At 40.4% G+C, this 23851-nt stretch overlaps 1 protein-coding gene across 14 annotated transcripts in view; it reads right to left on the reverse strand.

Moving 5' to 3' along the window:
• PTPRM (protein tyrosine phosphatase receptor type M) overlaps window positions 1-23851 on the reverse strand; it is a 793799-nt gene that overhangs the window by 132449 nt on the left and 637499 nt on the right. For 4 of the 14 annotated variants that reach the window (XM_046025007.1, XM_046025012.1, XM_046025011.1 and 1 more), the window contains 6 exons: window positions 10619-10770; window positions 10391-10486; window positions 6975-7049; window positions 6718-6744; window positions 2687-2698; window positions 1789-1976 (listed from right to left, as the gene is read on the reverse strand). In XM_046025007.1, coding sequence (XP_045880963.1) covers window positions 1789-1976; window positions 2687-2698; window positions 6718-6744; window positions 6975-7049; window positions 10391-10486; window positions 10619-10770 — 550 coding nt within the window. The remainder of the gene's footprint in view (window positions 1-1788; window positions 1977-2686; window positions 2699-6717; window positions 6745-6974; window positions 7050-10390; window positions 10487-10618; window positions 10771-23851) is intronic. The other 10 variants (XM_046025013.1, XM_046025017.1, XM_046025016.1 and 7 more) reach the window with 5 other exon arrangements.

A 23851-nucleotide genomic window follows, 5' to 3' on the forward strand; every position in this document is an offset into this window, starting at 1 on the left:
TTTATTTCAGTGTAACAACCCTTAATAAATCATCAATTATAAACTGCTTCAAATGAGAATACCCTATTCTTGCACTTATAAATCATATTTCTTCAGGAGATATGACTGGAAAATGAATTTTTGTATGCTTTCAAATATGCATCATCTGTAGTGTGTTATTGGAAGTCTTGAGGTATTTTTATATAGTCCATGAAAAATGGGACTCAGGTGATCTTATGAATCGTTATTTGAACCTCTAACTAATCTCTTTGACATTAACATCTTTAATAAACATTTGAGCAATATCTGCATTCAGAATATTGGATAGAACTAAGACATCATCTCTATTCATTAGGCTTATATTTTTTCAGTAACCTAATTTTGTCTTTCATAAGATATTAATGCTTTTGGAAGTCTTACTCTTAATCCTATTAATTCCTAAGCTAGCCTTTAAAAGTGCATGAGGAAAATATGCAAAGGCAGTCAGTTTCACGGAATTACAAGCTAAATTGCTAAAGGTAGCTCTAAGAACTTCGGGGTCTCTAAAATGCAGAACTTTATTGGAAAAGATTGCCTGGACTGAAATTTGACCCTCGAGGCCTAGCTTCCTTGGCGCAGCGGCCTTGTGAGCTGAGGTCACTGGCAACCAGGAGAATGCTCACGTCAGCAGAGTGTGTGTCTGTCCGTTTCTCTGCGTTGGCCTAAAGACCCAGTCTTAAAAGCTGCGTGGTGCGGCTCTGACGGCTCAAGGAAATCTCCAATGATTCAGCTCAGAAGTGGGGCTAAACCCAAGACAACACCACATCTGGGGCATGAAATGAAGGATCCTGAGTGTTCCCGAGAGAGAAAGAAGCAGAATTTGAAACTCGTAGGGTACAGTGATGGTTGGAACTGATTTTTAAAATACTCTCAATTCCAGACAAAACGTTTCCCGACTGTGAGCTGGTTAGGGAGACATCCTATCGCAGACACATTCTAAAATGTCCAAAGTTCCCTATCTATATAATCTTGTTTGTACTGTTTGCAGGCTGCTACTTTTTTCTCCATCAATGCGTGTGAACTAATCTTATTTAATAAGGTAAAAAGAGAAGTCCAACCCCGCTCTCTTCCTCACCCTCACTGGCCTCAGCCATACACACACACACACACTCAAGGGATGGAATGCTTCTTTGGAGTCCGACTTCTTCATATCAACTAATTATCTCCAGTTCTTGAATGGCTTTCCAACAGAATTAGCTAATGACTGAGGTGGTAAAGTGCGCCCTACATTTTAGAGACGGTAAGAGAACATTGCTGTGCCTAGAAATGTCCCTGGAAGTCCCCCGCACTAGATCCCTCTACAATCGCGCGCTCTGGGCTGGCAGGACAGCAGCTGTCACAGCCGTGACACTAGCCAGCCCCTTTCCTGGGGCCTAATCTCCACCGTGTGACATCACTGGTTGGTCTGTAATTGCTTTAAGTGGACAGTTTCTTCCTGGATAACTACCGCAACATTATTAGGATTTAACATCATACTTAATTATAGAAAAAGCCAAGAAGCGTAATCATGAACAGGGAAAGAATCAGCTCAGCCTCTGTACTGTTGCATATTTATGAGGACGAAGGGAAAGAGGAAATGGTCCTCCTTTTTCCATTTCACATAGGTTTCCTTCCTGGTTAGGTGTCCTACTGCCGGATGGATGAAAACAGGTCCTTTTCTGGCAGCCCCCAACCCCGCCTTGCTCCGCTCCACCCCTGGGTCCTGCCGACTGGCTGCAGGAGTTGGGAGCACAGTCCCGGGCATGGTGCCCAGCAAAGCGCTCGTCTCACCTCGTATTCCTCCTTGAAGCCGTAGCCCTCGGCACACTTCATCTGTGTGATGTGCTGAAGCAGGTCCGCCACCCGGATGGCGGGGTGAAGCTGCCCGGTCTGGTAGGGCACGTCGGCCGGCTCTCGCTTCTTGTAAGTGTGTGACTGCACCAAGCTGCTGGTGTCGCTGGCCATCGTGTGGCTTTCGTCTAGGAAAAGAAGGCCACGACGGGAGTGAGGGAGGACCAGTGGGCTACATACGGGATCCCTGAGGACGCTCAGAAGCTGCTGCTGACATCCCCTCCACCTATGGCTTCAACCATCCCCACGGTGGCTCAGTGAGAAAGAAAAGTTAGATGTTTAGAAATTTACATGGGCTCGGCAATACTGATAGGAATGCGGCAGAAATCTTTGTTTTTACAAAGCAGTCCAAACGATATATTGCTTTCACAAAGCTAGTTGGTAGGAACCCTTTATTTAGCCTTTGGGCGCTCAAGTTTATAGAAGTTTCCGTCTGAAACTTCACCAAGGCCTGGCGCAAAACCAGCCTTGTCCTCTTCCAAAGATTCATTAATTAGTTTGTGTGATGACGTAAATAAACTCTGTACAAATGTTCTGTGAGCAAAGTAAAAGTGCACAAAATGGGTTGGCTTGTAAAGCTAGCAACGAAAATGTGGACTTGACACATGAAATCCAAAGAGAGCAGAAATAGAAAGCGGGTGATGAGTCACTTGCATGCTGCAGTGTCAGGAAGCTTGACAGGAGGTTGTGGACCAGCGCATGACACACGGAATGTTCTACAAGAGCTAACATGCAGGCTGACACACAGCAGAACCAGCTGGCTTTGTCAGAATCTACAGATAAGACACACACTCCCACTCCCTCCACACCTTTTCCGTGGGTGAATGGGGGAACTTACCATTTATTGGCACTTTTAAGAAGGTACATATCAGGAGAAAAGAGGAGGAGAAAAAGGAAACAGGGCATAAGCAATAGTACTGTGTGAATAATTACAGGTAGTTTTTATTCTGCGCTTTACTTTTATGGTTAAGTTTTCTATCTGCAGGTGATCAGAGGTCAAAGCCTCAATCCTCCCATCACATTAGGAGGATGGGGGTGTTTTACTGAAGTCCTCAAAACCAAAAAGGAGGTTAAAATAGTATCATAATTGCTTTTCATCCCCCGTGAACTAAGTAATGACTAAGTAAGTCTTTGTATTTGACACATTTTCTCATTTAAATTTCTTGAAAACGTCAACCAAGTTGTACTATAAAACTAATGCCAAAATTGGATCAAATAAGCCTAAAAAGGCTGTATCTTAATGGAAGACTCCTAGTACATTAGATTAACGAACTGCAGAAACTGTAGCTATTAAAAGATGTCTGATGCAGGAAAGGGCTATTAGATTAAGGGTTCCACGTGCTACAAGGTTAGCTCATTATAATGCTGAATTCCTTTAGCCGTTCTGTGATTGAGGCTGTGTCTCATAAAATATAATGCGAACTTCACTTAAAAAGAGAATGTTAAATCAAGATTGATTTTGGGTAGAGAATTAAAACATATATACAGAGGACATATTCATTTAAAAAAATTCTCAGAGTGTTTATGAATAGGGAATTCAGCTATGGGCATTATTATTATTATTATTACTATTATTATTATTTATTTTGATTTTTTTTTTTTTTAAACTGAGAGATTTAGCTCCAGGGGAAATTTCGTTCAGGGGCACTCGGCCGGCTGGGCCTGGTTTTCCAACCTCAGTTCTATCTGCGTCGCAAAGCCCTTGGGGATGCATGGTATGGAAGGTGGTACACAAGTGTGTAGCTATGTCGCTGTCGCTGAAATGGCACCTGGATCACCACAAGGTGGCTAAAGACACAAAGACAAAATAAAAAGGAGTGGTACGCTGATTTTATGATTTTTGTTTTCATTTGGATTTGCTTTGATTAGCCATTCAGACGCTCCCATTCTATTAGAACAGTCACAAAGAAACCAGGATGTTTTCACGTCCGATCTGCTTGCTGGCAACTGCCAAGCCCCTAAAGTGGAGTACGGGATCCCTGCTGAAGGACTGACTCCCTGGAGCTTTCAGCTACTCCAGCAGGAAGTTCTGTTCTTGATACGAAAATAAATGGAACATTAATTAGTTTCCTCCCTGTGCCTCTCTCATTCTCTCCGTTTTGTACCTTTTGGGATGAACATAATTAAATGCCCTCCATTGTGGACTGACCTTCTAAACTTCCCCTAAATGAATCATCTGGGCCTTTCTGGTGGAGACACCGTAGCTGGGTAGGGCTCTGGTCCTAGGGCGAGGCATTCTTGGAAGGTGTAATTCCCAGGGTGGCCCCCACTGTCACCACTGTACTGATCGCGCCCGCTGCATCATGATGAGCTTGGCCTCATTACTAGCGTGCAGGACCCGTTAAACATGACCGAGGCCATCCCAGAAATGAGGGCTATTATCGAGTACACAGACATCAGAGAGGGAATAGAAGCCTTCTCGTGCCACCTGTGGCATGAAACTGGGTCACCCACACAATGAGAAATTCTTGATGCCACCGAAATGACTGGTTAATCGGTTTGCTCTGACTTAAAAAGAATGATTACTGATAAAATATGGCATTTGACATTGATTTCTTATATTGGCTTAAAAATTACCAACAATGTTTTCAATTAAAAATTATGCCTCAGAGGAAATCAGAAACAAAGCTTCTCACTAACAGTTGTGACAGTTTTTGAAGAACTGTGAATTAATTCTACCTATATTCTTTACTAGGCTATCTTCAGTTCTCAACGAACCAGCTGACAAATCTAGAACTGAAATGAGTGTCCCATTTTTGAGGTGTGTGTGGGGAGTTCTATCTACTTATCTGTCAATATCTGTCTACCTATCAACATCTATCAAAATCTGTCCATCAACATCTACCTACCTACCTATCAATCTCTTTCCCTTTCTCTCTCTCGCTCTCTTTTATTTATTTGTTTTTTTGGAAGAAAATGACGTAAAGGCATACTACAGCTCTGTACATTAGGCTGGGCACCCTAGCGCATGAGCATAAAAGGTGGAGATAATACACCATTTCAGGGTGCCAAGCTCCAGGTCACAGCAAAACCCCCCATTGATGTCTGTCCAGCTTATCTTCTTCCCATGGTGTCCAGGGATCATCTCATTCACCCTTACTACGCAATATACAGATTATCAGCTGCACCAAACACCGTGGGAGGAATGGTCCCAAGCACTGCCTTTTGCAGCGCTGGTACATATATAAGCCAGACGTGATAACGGTTCTTTGTCAATCTGGCTGACTTCCTTTTCACGAATGTGCATCATTTTTGCTACTTGAATCATCTGTTCAAATGATTCCCTTTCAGCAAAGAAGCCTAACCAAGTTTCAAAGATGTCCTTAGTGTTCGTAATAACAAAGCAACGACTTTAAAAAATGATATTTGTTTAATAAGCTTATCTTAATCCTGCTGTGCAATCTGAACATTTTCTTCCCTCTGACAGTGCACGTCTTCGCCCTCCCCACTCCGGCTCCCCCAAGGTCAGAACATCTACTAAAGAGCTGCAGAATGAATGCCGTGGCACACGAAGAAATCACAAATCCCCGCCTATCACAGGATTCTGCAAATGTCATCTGCATGTAGATTACATTGTTCGGGTGCTTAAAATTAGCCTGTGCCCCTTACTTAGGAAAAGAATAAAAATGCAGCCTTTTCCCCATATAGCTGGCATTCAAGGGTGGAAGGAGGGCTTTAGTGAGCTGTGTTTGTTAGCCATCAGAATGATGCCAATTCAAAAATTTGAGTTCATGACCATTTTGACACTTCTGTCCAAAACTTGGGCAACGACCTTGCTCAAGTCCAGAAAACACCGTAAGAAAAACAAATCACCCTAGCTACAGAAATTGTAACAACTAAGAGAAAAGAGAAGCACAGGGGGAAAAAATTATGTTGCAAAGATAACCCTTGTAAAGAGGACTAGGAAGCAGAAGTCAAAGAGCTAGGGATGGAACTTTTGCTGCTATGAATTGGTATATGCCTTGAAGTCGATTGTGTCGTGCTCCTTCTCGGTAAGGTTAGTAGTAGGAAGAGAACACAGCTGTGATAGGCTTGGGTTATTGATGCATCTCAAATGCAACAGCAGCTCATGCTTATTTGGTTATCGGAGACAGGTAATGCCATTTCTCCAGAACCTTCTTGGATTGGGCAAACGGGATTTTTTTCGGCTCCCCGCAGGGACATTTTATATTTTCAATGCATTCTGCCCCACTGGGTTAACATTTTATTTCATTTCTAGTGACATCTGACACATAATAAACCATGTGGTTATAAAGTGCCATCCTGTCACTTTGCTGCTGAGAACACATCAGCTCCTTTGAAATTCCACTGTGTGACAGACATTTTGGAAAGCTGGGGGTGACTTGAGTGGCTCTGAGAAGGGGCAGGGGGCCCAAACTCTGCTGTGATCATTTTTTCTGCATAACATTGGGCATAATGAGAAAAATGCTATTTTTGAAATTGAAGTTTTTAGTGCTTAGTGGCAAGTGAAAGTAATAAGAAGGGATTTTTACTTTTATGACTGTCACATTACAGAATTCAGCTCTTGGAAGTACACAGCGGAGTGATGACATACTGTGTTTTCCCTTGGGATCAAATCTGACTTTAAATTCTGAACATGGAAAGGGAAAATACTAGAGCTAGGCTCGTTCATTTGAATCTTTTGGTGTCATTTCCAACATGCATGAGGCAAACCCTTCTTATCAATGGAGACTGTTTGGAGAGTCTTTTTTTATTATCTATGCCCTCCCCCCCGAAGCCACCCGCCACCCACTTGTCCTGCTTACAATCCCTGCATCATACAGAGCAGAAATCCAGGCTCCTAAAGAGTGGCTACTGACTTGCTAAATTACTCCTGCAATAAACTGTGATAAAGGGAAATGTTCTCACCTAAAATTGCAGTTGGCACAAATGGGTCTGTCATACATCATAAGCAGGTCAATGCAGAGAAAGTAAAAAGAGAAAGAACAGTAAATGATTGATGAAAGGCCCCCCACTTTCCCCGCAGAAAGCCATAGAAAGCATTGGGTTACAACACATCAAACGTATTAAGCTCCTCAAGCATCATGGACACAACGTGAGAGCGTGGATTGGTTCTGATCGCTAAGGGGTTATGAGTGGATGGGACAATGGAAAAAATCCGTTACCTGGGTAGTAAGAATTGGGCACCGATGTGCTCAGTGTATTCGTTTTCATTGTAAAGGATGAGGGTGAAGATACAGCTGTAAATGAGAGAAGGACTGGTCAGTAGGGGCAGAGAGGCAGTACCGGAAATACAGCCCTCCGAGGTCACTCAGAAGGACACTGTGCTGGTACAGACTGGACTGAAGAAACACCAGACATCTCCTGAAGTCTACGTGGTAAATACACTCATTCCCCGCTGTTTCCAGGCAATCATTTGTACTTTAGAGGACAAACACCCTTTTACCACTGGAAAGATTTTCTTATTCTACAAATGAAGAAGAATCCCCATCACCCCTGCTGCCATCTTGAATTGAGAAATTCATTAGTCTTCTAATTTGACTTCTAGCCTTTGCTGGTAGAATTCTAGTATCAGGCCAGTCTCCCCCCGCCTCCCCCAATAATAACTAAGGGTATGAGGAGATGTCTACACATGGCTTTTGGAGAATTTTTTGAATGTCGATGTTTTCACACTTTGCTAACTCTTCTCTTTCCTCCTATCTCGGGTATTCTGAGAACGTTCTACAATGTTATGACCTGGTCTACAAAAATAAAGGTGATGTCTTATGTGCACTGTATTTAAGGTGAAAGCTGAACGCCTACATATTGTTCTATTAGTCTTTTTAGTCTTCTTAAAAATGCTTATTTTTCTTTGAAATAGTCCTCTGAAAGACTCAGGGTTTAACTATTAGACCTTCTCTTCCTCCCTGTAATTGGGAGGGAAAGTCAATCCCATCCAATTAATCTGATTTCACTGAAAGTGGGTCCTTCCTTTTTTAAAAGTAGTTTGTGAACTGTCTTCAACATCTTAATTGATTAGTGTTGTAAAATCACTTTCATTTCATTAAAGTATAAGGATAAATGATTTGAATGTGCTCAAGTGTTCAAGTTGGTTAAATGTAAGTCAAATCTTAACTTTCTGATGTAGTTATATGATTTATTTGATGCTAAAGTTCTGGAACAGGACACTAATACGCAATTACATCGTTTTATTATGGGAAGAAGTACCAAATCCCTGTGGATAGTGTATATTATCTTTATTCCGCTGACATGTTAATATATTTTAGCTCTCCTAGAGAAGTTCCTCTATGACAGTGTTTATCTGTTTGTATTTTTAAAATGTGGAATTAAGAAATGGCAGACCAAGAACCAGAATGCAAGCTGCCTGTCATTTATAAGATATTTCTCTAAAATAGAAAGTTGTCATATTTATAATGCATGTTGATAGTAAACTGCCAGTAAAAAAGAGGGTAACTGGTGAAAATAAGAACAAAAAACCCGAGTACTTAAAAGATGTGTTAGGGTCAGCAAGAATAATGTCTGTTACTTGCAGACATTTTTATGTCATTGGTAAAAGTGCGCAAAGCAGATACAAAAGAGCTATGTTTTTCACTCTTTAAAATATATTTTAAATACTTTTGTCTTTAGTATAAAAATGAAACCCATTCCCACTATACATATTTATTTTTTCCCTTTGTATACCATATTAAAAGAAGATGGTACAACTCCCATTTGCTTTGGTAGACAGATTATTCCCCATTCTCATAAATATGCTTGTGCTTATTTTTAAATTCTCCAATTTCATTTTTCTCACAGTCTCATTTCTAAAAGCTGTGCACCTCCCAACCCTAAAAGACCTCAAACAGACCCATCCTTGTAATACGTTCAGGACTGGAAGCCTTAGGGGTCTAAGGAGCCCCTCTCCTGCACATTTCCTCCCCCCGTAGCTCATTCTTATTTTGAGGGTACTAAGAGCAACCATGATAAAGTCACCGTCAGGGTCACTCCGATGGTTGGGGATTGGATGGCACCTCATCACTGCTTACTGAGTGGGAGGAAAATGGAACGCCTACTGCTGTGTTTCCTCCATCATCTTTATTGACGGGAGGCATAAAATAATGGCTCATGGCAGATGAGCCATGGAAGCTGATGCTGGTTTCTGCAGCAACCTCTCTGCCTGAGCATTTATGGATTTCCACAGACACTCACTTTGTAAGAAGTAACCGCCAAATTAAATTTCCTGTCCAGAGGCAAATATCCCCTGTTGTTCAGACTTCAAAAGCCTAGAAACTAGTCACGTAGGTTTCTACTCTGGGCAGACAGTTCCTAGTAAATGTATGCACGAGGAATTTCACCATGAAATAGGACATTTGAAACATTAATGGATTATCCTAGAAAGTGAGAACACCTATCTGAGTGGCCCCTTTTATAATGGCATTGAAGAACTAACCACTACTACCAAGATTCTAACCCTTTGGTGATAGGCAGGAGTCTTCCCATCCCAGCCCACAACAGTGTATCGTAAGTTGCTTTATTTTGGCCATTAAATATGTTACATATATGATGATACCAAAGGGCAAAGAGCAATGACCCAGAATGAAGAGAGCTTCCCTTCCCACTGGGGTGAGAGCAGACAGACGTGTCTGCTAATCTCCTGCTCCACTGGGCCAGGTGTGCATGTAGATGAGTAAATGTAGTGTCTCTAAGTAGGAAGAGGTGGGCAACCGTAGCCACCACAAATAGAAAACAGTCTGCGGTGAAGCTTTGGGGAGCCCCGCTGAATGCAGAAGGACAAAGTGTGGGAGAGGCGGACACTGACCACGCAGTGACCAGAGAGAGGGCGGGCAGATGGGGTGCCTGGGAGCTTGCAGCAAAAGAACAGGCCGAGTGGATGGTCCAGACATGGCACACTGGTGTCAGTCCTCTCCCCGAGTGCCCAAGATGCAATTTCTATGCTTCTCAGTCATGGTTCCGGACTTTCTGTATTTTTATTAGTGTTGGTGATAGCCACACATTTGTTCCATCCTTCTGCTGTCCAGCACGCTCATTATGTGGCTGGTGGCAGTGGCAGTCTGTGGGTATGGGTTTCATACAGTAAAGGAACCTCTGTCTTTGAACTCAGCCTGGTCTTGAACCACAGAATCAGCCATCCACGTGGGATTTACTTCTGGTCTCTGAGAAGTTCACCAGGGACACCACAATTGCTTGTTTTGTTCTTTATATACTGAATTGAATTGTTAGCTTTCTAAAATAATGCCTTGTACCGGGATCACAGGTGCCAGTCTGAGAAGGCATGAGCTGAAGTTTGGTTTACCCACCTGGTGTGAGATGTAAGATTTGTGAAGTGGAAATACAGTTTAACTTATTAATTGCCACTAATAGCCCTATAATAAAGGCAGAACCTGTCAGCTAAACAAATAAACAATTAACTTGTTACTGCCATTTAGTGAGCTGTTTCAGAACAGGCTTCCCTGTGTAATTCCACACCTGGCTAGCTTACAAATGGGATCTCAACCACAAAACGGATGATGAGAAGCAGGTGCCTTCCTCTTCAAGAAGAGAAAAGCCTTCATGTCAATGCTAAAGCTCCATAGAAACTTACTTGTAGCTTCCTGCGCTCCCTGGTCTGGCCCTATCATCTCTGCCATATCCTCCTCTCCCAAGCAAGCCATGGCACCCACAGAAGTTTTCAGAATTGCTGAAAGGGATGGAGAAACCAATAGGGCATAAGAATTCTTCAGGGAGTTTTTGTTTTTCAATGCCCCAGTACCATCCAGTATCCTGGAAAACCAGAGCAATGTATTCGAAGCTAAGCCAGGCATGCACTTACATCTCCCATTCAGATTGTGTGTGTCCATGAACGAGAATGCCTCGTCGCAGTTGGTGCCTTGCTCGGCATAGCTCTTGTCCATTGAGTTCACCATCACGGTCATCTCCTGCCGCGTGCTGCTCATCGTCTCCTTCCGCTTCTTGGCCAGTTTCCTTAGGACAAAGAGTTCATTATATAGACATGCATGAGAATGGAAAATGGGGCCTTGACATGTGTACTGCATAATGATCGGGAATATTTTCTGTTGAATTACTCGTATTCATCCCTAATGTCTATATATGTGCCTTCTCCGTGTCAGGTTCTTTGCCAGCTGCAGAAGCACAGAGATGAAGAACATCCACTGCCCATCCTCAAAAACCCACAGTGATATCAGGAACACACAGCCTAAAATATTACTTTCTGCTTCTCCTACTACAAGTTAAATTAAAAGTATAATGCGATTATAATCTAGTTATTGATAAGCTTCTGGAGTTACTAATTTTTTACTAAATTATTTTCTACATTCAGTGGCAAAGAGTAGATGCCCTGGGAAATCTCTGCCAAACAAAACTGAAAGAATCCAAGGGTGAATCCACGAGGCATATTGTTGAAGTAAGACACAAAAGCAGGCAAGGAGTGAAGAAAGTGGTATCACTGGAGGATGTGCAGAAAGGTTGCTGGCTGTGACGTTCAGCCTGCCCAGGGCAAGAGGGGCTCAGACCTCAGGTGCACAGGAGGGCATATTCCTACTTCTCAGGAGCTGTGATGGGACTTAATTCCACATGACCCCAGATTAGTTCCTCACCTAGGCTGGTCAGAGCAGAAAGTAATGAAGTTTCAAGTTGCTAGCTTCCCTGGGAGAGTTTAGCAGAGAGGTAAGCCCCCATGTCCCCTCCCTCCATGGAAGAGAATGCAAAAAGGCCAAGGGAGGTAGAGAGATTACCAATTCTTTTGGAGACAGTTTAACTCTGGCCTCTGAGTCCTGCTCCCTGACCACCCAAAACTCACAATCACAATTTACAAATACCTGGACAAAGCCATACAAATATAAGAGACCTGACATACAAATAAACAGATAAAACAAAATTTTTCAGCTTTTACTACCGGAGGTTGTTTTATATACCCAGGACAACCAAGAATAAAATGAGAGATGCTTAAGGAAAAGGTATAAAGTGAGAAGGTTTAAGACTATTGCACCATAATACCAAAGATATTATGTCCCCAAATATTCTAATTCTGCCCAAGCACCGACAGCATTTACAAAAGAAGATGGCAGCTCTTTCTAGTAAATCATCTTGACTCTGATTGACCTAGGACACAGCAGAATTTAAAATGAGCCACATAATCAAAATCACGCCCATATTAGGTGATTGCTAATGCAATGTAAGACATTGACAACATTAGACCATATGGATAATCTTTATTGTCATTTCCAAATGCCACATAATCCAAATGCTTTCTTGCCTGTAGTTATAATAATCTTTTAATTTCATACTTTGAAGGCAGAAGGGTTTCATGAATAAGTTGCCCTTTTTATTACTAAAAGTTGTTAAAAAAGATACATTTTAAACAGAAAGATGAAAATCATCTATAACTTCTATGACAGTGCTGAAGTTGTAAAGGTTTTTAGAAAGCAACCCAGAGTGGCTTCTTTGGGAGCTGACATTCTTCTCTTGCCAGCATGCAGACCATGATGGTTTTCTCGAAAGCTCCCTTTTTTCTCCCAGCAAGCCATGCTGGTCTGAGCTTGGATGTTCCCCACAGGTGTTCTGGACAGAGGCAGCAACCAGGCTCCGGCTCCACAGCTGCGGTTACAATAACACATTTTCTCTCTACTTCTGAATGTGCCAGCTCGTTGGAAAAGCATCCGTAAGCCAGGTCTCCCCAGGAACACTGAAGTGGAGGACCGAGATAATTAGCTCCATAATTCAGGCAAAAAGTCCCCTTTCTGCTGGAATTTCTTTGATTTGCTTTGGACTGATTTATGCAGATGTCTGCCTCCATATTCTCTCTTGTTCTGCTCATGAAGAAGGGCATCGTCAAGTTCACCAGACTTCCTGCTTTGTCTTTTCTTGCTTGTATTCTAATCTAACCCTCATAAGTTAGAGATGCCAGAAAATGTGCTCCTGGTGGTGGTGGTGGTGGGTGCTGGTGGATGGGGGGTGTGTGCACCCATAAAAAGCTAAACTTGTACTGGAAAAGCTCTATCTCCTTTCTAATCCTCCATCTTTGTGAACTAATTTCAGTGATGTCAAGCTACACACTTCATTGCTGATCATCTTTAAGCACAGAAGAAGACCATTAAGGACCCATGAGAGTCTGCTCAAGTCAGAGGTCCTGTTAGAGATCCACAGCTTTAAGCTTATATCAAGAACATACTCTCTTCATGAACCTTCTTCAAAACCTGCAATGTCCTCAAACTCCAGCAGATGGATCCCTCAAGGAGGTCCCAGACTTTGTAAATTTCAAGACAAAATAGAAATCCAGGTTTTATGTGGACTCTTTTAATTTTAAGTGTTGCCAAATAACTCAAAAAAAATTAAAATAGCGTGGCCCCCAAACAGCATGTTTGTGGTACTTCTCCTCTCTATTAATATGACAGCACTTAGATACTTAATTGCATTGGAATGGAAGGGAATGGGAATTAACTTATAGTGCCCAACAGACAGTGAGTGACAGTACTCTACAAGTGTTATCTCATTTAATCCTAGTAATCTTGTAAGAGCCCTTCTTAATTCCTAATCTGCAGATGAGGGAAATGGGCCTCAGAGAAGTAAGGTGACTTGTCCAAATGGTAGAGTTAAGAGGGCACTCCAGATCTCTTGACCCCAAAGACACTCATTCTAGAACAGTGTGTTATTTCTAGTAAAGTTTCATTACATTACGTTTCCTTATAATTATAAAACCTTATAATTACCTCCAGCTTGTATGAATACTCTGACTTCCTGTAACTAAATACTATGCTTTGAAAAAGGAAGAGTAATTTACTAGCACCTAGCCAATTACACAAAGAGATGGTATTCAATATGTTTGTTAATTGAATTAATCATGATCATACCACAGTGTTATTAAGGAGAGTTTTTCTACAACCTATTTATCAAATGTAGCTGGCTTGGTTAGGAGGTTTGGAGTCATTGCTTGGGGTTTTCATTTGTTCTCATATACGGCTAAATGCTGTAGTCCATAATTACAGAGCCTGAAGAATACTGGATTTAGAACTGAGGCTTGGGAATGACTGGGGATAAATGGAAGTTTTCACTTTCTCTTTTTTTCTATTTCCCTTATAAGCTTTGTGTTTCAAATCTGTATTTTTTAAATGAAAACTTTAAAAACTGTCAGAAAAACTTGGCAAACATAATGAAATGAAGTGTTTTGTTCCGGGAAACCCATAAAGTGAAGGGAATTCTCTTTCCAATCTTATCTAAAGATGCAAGGAAATTTATTTTCCATTTTGATTTTTAACAAATTGTTGCCTAAAGTTTTTCAATCTCAAATCTCCAAATTTGGACTGCATGAGTCTCAAAGACCCTTAATAATAGTGATGATGATAATGATAATAATAAATTCCTAACAATATCTAAAAATGGATCATAAAAAATTAAAGAGAAGACTTCTGTTTATAATGCAACATGTAGCCGATATCGAAGATGTTGCTGCCTGTGCAAAATCTCTAGGATTTTGATGGATTTCTGTTTCATATTGAGGTCTTTTATCCATTTAGGGTTTATCTTTGGGTACGGTGCAAGAGAATGGTTGAGTTTCATTCTTTTGTATGTATCTGTCCAGTTTTCCCAGCTCCATTTATTGAAGAGACTGTCTTTTTTCCATTGGATATTTTCTCCTGCTTTGTCAAAGATTAGTTGACCATAGAGATTTATTTCAAGACACATCTCCAAAGGCAAGGGAAACAAAAGTGAAAAATGAACTTTGGGGACTTCATCAAGATAAAAAGCTTCTGTGCTACAAAGGAAGCAGTCAACAAAACAAAGAGGCAACCCAGGGAATGGGAGAAGATATTTGCAAATGACACCATACATAAAGGTCTGGTATCTAAGATCTATAAAGAACTTCTCAAACTCAACACCCAAAAAACACATAACCAAGTCAGAAAATGAGCAGAAAACATAAACAGACACTTGTCCAAAGAAGACATATGAATGGGTAACAGACACATGAAAAAATGTTCAACATTGTAAGCCATAAGGGAAATTCAAATAAAAACCACACTGAGATACTACCTTACACCAATTAGAATGACAAAAATTGACAAGGCAGGAAACAACAAATGTTGGAGAGGATGTTACACTGTTGGTGGGAATGCAAGTTGGTATAGCCACTGTTCAGAAAACAGTTTGGAGATTCCTCAAAAAGTTAAAAAAATAGAGCTACTCTATGACCCAGTAATTATACCACTAGGTATTTACCCCAAAGATAGAGATGTAGTGAAAAGAAGAGGCACATGTACCCCAATATTCATAGCTGCAATGGCCACAATAGCCAAACTGTGGAATGAGTTAAGATGTCCTTCAACAGATGAATGGATAAAGAAGATGTGGTCCATATATACAATGGAATATTACTCTGCCCTCAGAAAGGATGAATACCCACCATTTGCATCAGCACAGATGGAACTGGAGGGAATTATGCTGAGTGAAATAAGTCAAGCACAGAAAGACAATTATCATATAGTTTCACTTATATGTGGAACATAAGATATAGCATGGAGGACATTGTCAGAAGGAAGGAAAAATGAAGGGGAAATCAGAGGAAGCGATAAACCATGAGAAACTATGGACTCCAGGAAACAAACTGAGGGTTTCAGAGGGCAGGGAGATGGGTTGGCCCAGTGACGGGGATTAAGGAGAGCATGTATTGATTGCATGGAGCACTTGGTGTTATATGTAAACAATGAATCATGGAACATGACATCAAAAACTAATAATGTGCTTATGGTGACTAACAAAATATAATAAAAATAAAATTTAAAAATGCAACATGTGAAGAGCTGGGAAGTCATCACTCTGTTCTAACAAGTAAAAAGCTGAACAAACTGAAATTTGGCAACTCTCCTTGGCTTTGTCAGATAATTGAGGTCATTGAGGTCACAGGACAAACTGCTGCTGCCAAAATTACGGAGACAAACAGGTGAATACAAAAAATCATGACCCACCAGAGCAGAAGCCCATGAGCAAAAAGCTCTGGGGGAATCAGCACCAGACTAGGAAAGCCTAATCTGTAATTGATGAGTTACTTGAGGCTCAGGTGGACAAGTCTGAAACTTAAAACCTATAGAAGGGCATCCAGTCTTAAAGGATCCCCACACTTTTGTGAGTTTTATCCCCAAGAACCCTACCAGGTCTTCAAAGTAAATATGGGAGAAAACAAAACAAAGCAAAACCCTCCAGCTTTCAGCGTAAGGAGGTGGAAAGAAGCCATTTTGCAATACACCAGAGCAAAGCATTTCTGTGCTTCTTGAATGGGCTGGCCCTCAAGAGGAAGTATTACTAGAGCCTAAGTGGTTGGAGTTTTATCAAAGCGTAAGGGATCTAGGGGAAGAGAAATACCCAACTCTAGCTCCCTACAGCCATCCTGTCCCAGTTAGTGGCAGGTTACTGAGAAGCACTAGTGAAGGTCATAGCCCAGGGGCACAAATTCACTGAAAGACTAAGACCTAATCATAGATCTATAGAATGCCTTTCCTTCTCTAATATCTACTATCACATTACAAAAGACCTATTCATAGCAATTCTTTTTATTCAGTATACCAAGTCTGGATGTCAATCAAAAATTACAAGGCATGGGGCACCTGGGTGGCTCAGTGGGTTAAAGCCTTTGCCTTCGGCTCAGGTCATGATCTCAGGATCCTGGGATCGAGCCCCGCATTGGGCTCCCTGCTCAGCAGGCAGCCTGCTTCCTCCTCTTTCTCTCTGCCTGCCTCTCTGCCTACTTGTAATCTGTCTGTCAAACAAATAAATTTAAAAAATTTTTTAAAAATTACAAGGCATATTAAAAGGCAAAAAACCCAGAAGAGATAGAGCAAGCATTGGAATAAAAGTTAGATGGCAGGAATTGGAATTATCCAACTGGGAATTTAAAATAACTATGATTAAGATGACAAGGGCTCTAATGGAAAAAGTAGACAACATGCCAGAACCAATGGATAACATAAGCAAAGATGGGGATTCTAAGTTAAAAAAAAAAAAAAAAAGAAAGAAATGCTAGAGATCAAAAAAGCTGTTAACAGAAATGAAGAATGCATCTGATGGGCTCATTAGGAGAGTGAACATGGCTGAGGAAAGAATCTCTGAGCTGAAAGATACAACAGTAGAATGAGCTGAAAGATACAACAGTAGAAACTTCTAAAACTGAACAGCAACGGAAAAAGAGACTGAGAAAACAGAGAATACCCCCAAACTGTGGAACTACAGAGGTGTAATATACAAATAGTGAGAAACCAGAACAAGAAGAAGGGAATAGAAACAATATTTGAGGCAGTAGTGATGGAGAATTTTCCCCAAATTATGTCAGACACCAAAACAGATCTAAGCAGCTTAGAGTATACCAGGAAGGATAAACACCAACAAATCTACACCAAGATATATCCTATTCAGTCTGAAAAATGTCAAAGATAGAGAAAAAAACTTGAAGGAAGCCATGGGGTGGGGGAGGGGGAGCACCTTATTTATAGAAGAGCAAAAAAAGAATTGTATTTGACTTCTCTTCAGAAACCAGGTAAGGAAGAAGATAGTGGAGTGATATATTTAAAATGCTGAGGAGGAGGAAAAAAAAAACCTAGAATTCTGTACCCTGTGAAATTATCTTTTAAAAATGAAGGAAAAACAAAGATTTTCTCAGATGAAAAATGAGGGAATTTATTGTCAATAGTATGCCTTGCAAGAATTTTTAAATGGAGTTCTTCAGTAAGAAGGAAAATGATATAGATCGAAACTCAGATCAACATAAAAAAAGGAAGAGGATAGAGAAGGAATAAAGCAAAGTAAAATAAAAACTTCTATTTTTCTTATTTTTAATTGATCAGTAAGTAAGTTTGTTTACGTTAATAATAGCAACAATATAGCTGATGATAGTTTATGTATAAGTAAAATGAATGACACAAAGATAGGAGGGAGGAATGAGGAATCCTTTAGTATTATAAAGTACTTACACTATCTGTGATGCAGTATAAGGTCATGTGAAAGTGGACTTGAATTAGTTTTAAATGTATGTTGCTAACTCTAGGGTAACACTAAAAAGAGTTTAAAAAACTAAGAAAGAATATGGAAAAATATAAAATATTCAGTTCAAACTACTAAGGCAGAAAAAGATTGAAAAACAAAAATAGGAACAAAGAAGGGCAATGAATAGAAAAGAGTAACAAATCTGGTAGAAAGTAATTCAAAAATATCGATAATCACTTTATGTATTAATGGTCTTTACACCCATTAAAAGACAGAAGTTGTCAGAATGGATCACAACACAAGACCCAAATAATATGCTGTCTATAAGAAATCCACTTTAAAAATGAAGATACGAATAAATGAAAAGGGATGGAGAAAAATATACGATATTAATATTAATCAAAAGAAACCAGGAATTACATTAATTTCAGACAGCAGAATGTCAGAGCAAGGAAGGTTATGGGAAGTAAAGAAGGGCATTACCTAATGATAAAGGGGTCACTTATACAAGAAGACCTAATCCTTAATGTGCCTAACAATAGAGCATCAACTCATGTGAGGAAAAAACTGACAGACTGCAAAGAGAAACAGATGAATCTGCTATCATAGTTGGAGACTTCACCACCCCTCTATCAGAAATGGACAGATCCACAAGGCAGAAAATCAGTAAGGACATAGTTAAACTCAATAGCATCATCAATCAACTTGATATAACTGACAGCTATTGAATACTTCAGTTGAGAGTATTAGAATACACATTCTTCTCAAGTTCACAGAGAACGTTCACAAAGATAGAACAAGTTCTGGGTCATAAAACACACCTTAATAAATTCAAAAGAATAGAAATCATGCAATATATGCTCTCAGACCACAGTGGAAACTAAATTAAGAACGAGTACGAGAAGACAGCTGGACAATCCCACAATGCATCAAAATTAAAGGACACTCTTCTTAACACATTGGTCAAAGAAGAAATCTTAGGAGAAATTAAAAAAAATATTTTAAACTACATGAAAATGAAAATACAACTTATCAAAATTTGTTGAAGGCAGCAAAAGCAGCAATTAGAGGGGAATTTCTAGCATTGAATGCAAATACTAGAAAGGAATAAAGATCTAAATACAGACACACAGAGAACTCTTGAAAGCCCACAATAAGAAAACAACCTAATTAAAAAGTCAGCAAGAGACCCTAACGGACACCTCACCAAAGAATCCTTACAGATGACATATAAGTATATGAAAAGATGCTCCACATCCTATGTCATCAGGGAGCTGCCAATTAAAATAACAAGATACCATTATGAACCTTTTTGAATGGCCAGAATCCACAGCACTGACAACACCAAATGCTGACAAGGAAGTAGAGCAACAGGAACTCTCATACATTGCTGGTGGGAACGTAAACTGGTACAGCCACTTCGAAAGTTACTTTGGCAGTTTCAAACAAAACTAAACATGCTCTTAGTGTATGATCCAGCAATCACACTTCTTAGTATTTACCCAAAAGATGTGAAAACTTATATCCACACAAAAGTCTGCACACAGGTGTTTATAGCAGCTGTATTCATAAATGCCCACATGTGACAGCAACCAAAATGACTTTCAGTAGGTGAATGGATAAATATATACTGTGGCATATCCAGACAATGGAATGTTATTCATCATTAAAAGGAAATGAGCTATGAGGGGCGCCTTGGTGGCTCACTTGTTAAGCATCTGCCTTCGGCTCAGGTCATGATCCCAGGGTCCTGGAATGGAGCCCCGCGTCGGGCTCCCTGCTCAGCAGGAAGCCTGCTTCTCCCTCTCCCATTCCCCCTGCTTGTATGCCTTCTTTTGCTGTCTCTGTCAAATAAATAAAGTCTTAAAAAAAAAAAAAGAAATGAGCTCTCAAGCTATGAAAAGACACAGAAGAAACAAATACATGTTGCTAAGTGAAAGAAGTCAATCTGGAAAGGCCACATATTGTCTCATTCCAACTATTTGCCATTCTGGACAAGGCAAAGCTGTGGAGTCAATAAAAAGATCAGTGTTTGTCAGAGGTTGGTGGGGAAAGAGCCATGTCTAAGCAGGGCATGGAGCATTTTGAAGTCAGTGAAACTATTCCTTATGATACCATTCGAGTGGATACATGTCATTACACAGTTTTTAAAAACTACAGCATGACACTGCCAAGAGTGAGTCCTAATATAAGTTATGAACTTGGAGTAATAATGACACAACAATGGAGGATGACCAGTTGTCACAAGTGTACCACGTTAGTGTTGGGTGTTGAGAGTGGAGGAGGTGGTGCGTACATATGGCAGAGGGCATATGGGAACACTGCACTGACTGCTCAATTTTGCTGTGAACCTAAAACTATTCTAAAAATTAAAAAAATTACAATAATGACTGGAATAAAATTAGAGAGAGAGAAAAAAAATGTTACAGCCCCAACTTTCCAAACTTGAATAATGGTGGGCAAGGAGAGAAATGTGAGATAGATTCAAATTAAAAGAATGGTTCTTCATGCTCATTATATTCCATTATTTCTCTTATATTTCCTACCATAAAAATGAGGAAAAAAATGTGTTGGGGTGAAAGAAATGGGAGAAAACCATTTGGCAAGTTATTCAGTATATGACAGTATGATCGGGACCAGTAAAGGAGGTATGGTGAAGAATGAACTCTTGAGCTGTGTGTCCTTCAGAATGCCTGCCAGTCAGGACCCAAGTGCGGCATGGTTGCAAAGGAAGCAGAAGTAACACTTCCTCTCATCTCCACTCTGAAACTAAACTGACTGGAAATCGTGAGAGGGTCAGGATGGAAGGGCACGTTGTCACCGATACCCAGCAAATTCAAGGAGAAGGAATCCAAGACTCAACATCAATATGCACACTAGTCACTCTGCTTATTGCGACTTACCAAAAAGTATGGCTTCACCAAAAACATGGCTTCACCAAAAAACATGGCTGCCACCTCTCCCATTCCTATTAGAGACCCTGCTGTGTTGGGTTATATCAACAAAGATCGTGGATGAGAAATGACTTAGTGGCACTCACCTGAAGATAAGCTGTCAGCTATAGAAAAGGTGTCTTCATTTTTTAAGCTATTTGTCATTTAAAAGTCTACTGGGATGGCAAACTTGAGGATTTTCGCATTGCATATAGACATAAGAATGAAGAGGCAAATGGCTTTTGGGTCCTGGCTTCTGCAATTAAGTGTGTGCTCTGACTTAATTAAGGACTGGGGCGGAGGCTGGAACCGAGAAGAAGTATTTAATTTTTCTCACAGTAGGGATGAAATAGATATTGGCTGAGTCAAAGAATGCATACATTATACCAAATTGCTAAGATCCAGCTGGATAAGCCTAAGCAAATATGGGGCTATCTCCTTAAAGATGGATCTGTGAGATTACTAGATAATGTTGTTTTTAAAGGTAAAATTTTAAGGGAAAAAACAACAGTGGTCTGACATTTAATTATTTCAGTTTGAAAGAACTAGCACTACAAACAAAAACAATGAGGATAATAATTATAAAAACTTACGTAGAACTTCAGATAACCCAGGAACTTTATGTTCATTAACTCTCTTAGGTCTTACAACTGCCCAGTGAGTGCCCAGGAAATTATTATTATCATTCCTATCTTAGGGACAGGGAAACTGAGGCATGGTGGGATTATGTTGCCCAAGGTCACAAGGCTAGAGAAACTCCAGATATGTGCATTGTTTTCCTTTGTGGAGATAAAATCATCTCCATGAGAGTGTTGTTGGCCTCACTGACCAAAATTTATCCATTGCTTGAATCTGGGTGCTGAAAATAAAGGCTATTTACTTTGCCAGCTGGGACTTTATGGTGGTTCACCGAGGTAAGAGGGATCTTCTAATATCACCGCTAATTGTGTCATCATCAAAGAAATGCACTCAATCTGTCTCTTTTAGACACAGTACTATAAAGCACACTCATTGCCTACCCAGCCGCCTTCTGGTTTCTATTGACAGTAAACATTGATGAGTAAATATGGCATTTGTTGATCACAAAGAATAAAGTTTCATGTTAAGACCAGTCAAGATTTTGCTCTTTGCTGGGTCTCTTTCAGAATTTACCTCTTGACTGTGTGATGAGATAAAATGATCGGCTGATGTGGCTAAAGGAACATTTGTCTGACATCTTTCTACCCCGCGACTGAGAAGTGAGGATGAATTGTACTAACACATCACTTTAGGCTACAGCTTTATTTCGGGTGACCTAGTGGTGAAGATGCCCAGGAATGTCTCTATGACAGGTCAGGACATCCGCAAAGAAATGCACGCCAGCTAGAGAAACGAAAAGTGATGTCCATCTCTTAGATAAGTAGCGGTCAGGATCTCTCTCTCTCTCACACACACATACACACGTATGTGTGTATAAGTATGTACACACAAGCATAAACCATGTGTATTTTATGTTGAGGAGGTTCAAAGAACAGAGTTCTATCACACAAACTGAATAAAAAGCTGGTCTTTCTCCCAAACTTAGAAAGTGAAATATTTGGAAAAGATGGACTTCCTTCTAAAAATAAGTTGAAAGTACATGAATTACATTTCAACACACAGCCAGCTCATGGATGTCGATGTTTTACTTTTGTCTAAGCAGTGAAAAGGAATAAAAAAAGCCCCACAACTTGAAAAAAATAATTTGAATTTAACATTATTCTTATAACAGGCTTGGAGGAAAAGCCTTTGGGTCTATCCTGAAATGCCCTATATGTATTATCAACCCCCCTTATTTTTACATATCAGATCAGGCACCTTCCCCACTTCCCTCAGTTTTCTTTCCCACTAAAGAGAAATTCTTTGTGAGGCCCTCAGGCCCTACTAACCCCACGTCGTTCCATATTTGACTTGTGTGCCTGGACAATGAGAGCTCCTGTTTTGTAATCATCGGATTTGTGTTTTAAGCTGAATTGCTCTGAACAATGCTGCCGCCAGGACTAACACACACACACACACACACACACACACACACACACACACACTCTCTCTCCAACAAAATCCACCTGCAGATGGCACCCTCCCAACAAACCCAACTTCCTCTTGGGAGAAACTCCCAGCTCCCAGGAGCACCTAAGGTAATCTCCCAAACCAGCTCAAGACTTTAAAACACTAAAAAAAAAATCAGCAGTAAAAATAATAGACACAGTATCTGTCATCCTTAGTAATATTTGGTTTAGTCTTATTCCTCATATCAGGGTAGTACGGATCCACAGGGACTGGAACCAGCCATGGCATAGAAAATATGAAACGGGTACAATCCACAATAGAGGAAAATGAGAATAAAGTGACATTAGTGATGGCGGGTCCCCACTCATAGCCAGCTTATGTTGCTGAATTCCATGTGTGCACATTATCTTGAAGTTTAATGGTTTCAAAAATGTCACTTTGTAGCAAGACTAAATTGGTATAGTGTTGATCCTCTATCAGGCTATAAATACAAGTGAGAAAGAGAGGAATTTTTAATGCATGTCATATGGGAATGGTACCTCCAGCTTCTTCTTGATGACGTTTGTTAAGCTCACTTAAAAACTGGAATGTCTAACAAAAACAGCAAGCCTCTGGTATCTGCACATAGGGAAAGTGGAGACCGATCTAAAAGAAAACTTCATGTTTTAATTTAAGTGGTGATATCATCATCAAGTCCAGGTGACCCCTTGGCTATGCAGAACTAAGTATCCAAGAAGCTCATAAACACATAGGATGACATTTTTGAACAAAATCATTCTATTCCATGTTTAAAATATAGCTGCTGGTTAATTTATTGAGGAGTAAATACAACCTATTTCCTTAGGCGCTCTAGCAACCATCATGGGACAGAGCAATTAAAAGAGATTATTCCAGGGGGCGCCTGGGTGGTTCAGTGGGTTAAAGCCTCTGCCTTCGGCTCAGGTCATGATCTCAGGGTCCTGGGATCGAGCCCCGCATCAGGCTCTCTGCTCAGCAGGGAGCCTGCTTCCTCCTCTCTCTCTCTGCCTGCCTCTCTGCCTACTTGTAATTTCTGTCTGTCAAATAAATAAATAAAATCTTTGGAAAAAAAAAAGAGATTACTCCAGAAGCACTAG

This window comes from Meles meles, chromosome 12 (genome assembly GCF_922984935.1).
Source record: "Meles meles chromosome 12, mMelMel3.1 paternal haplotype, whole genome shotgun sequence".
NCBI classification, from domain to species: Eukaryota; Metazoa; Chordata; class Mammalia; order Carnivora; family Mustelidae; genus Meles; species Meles meles.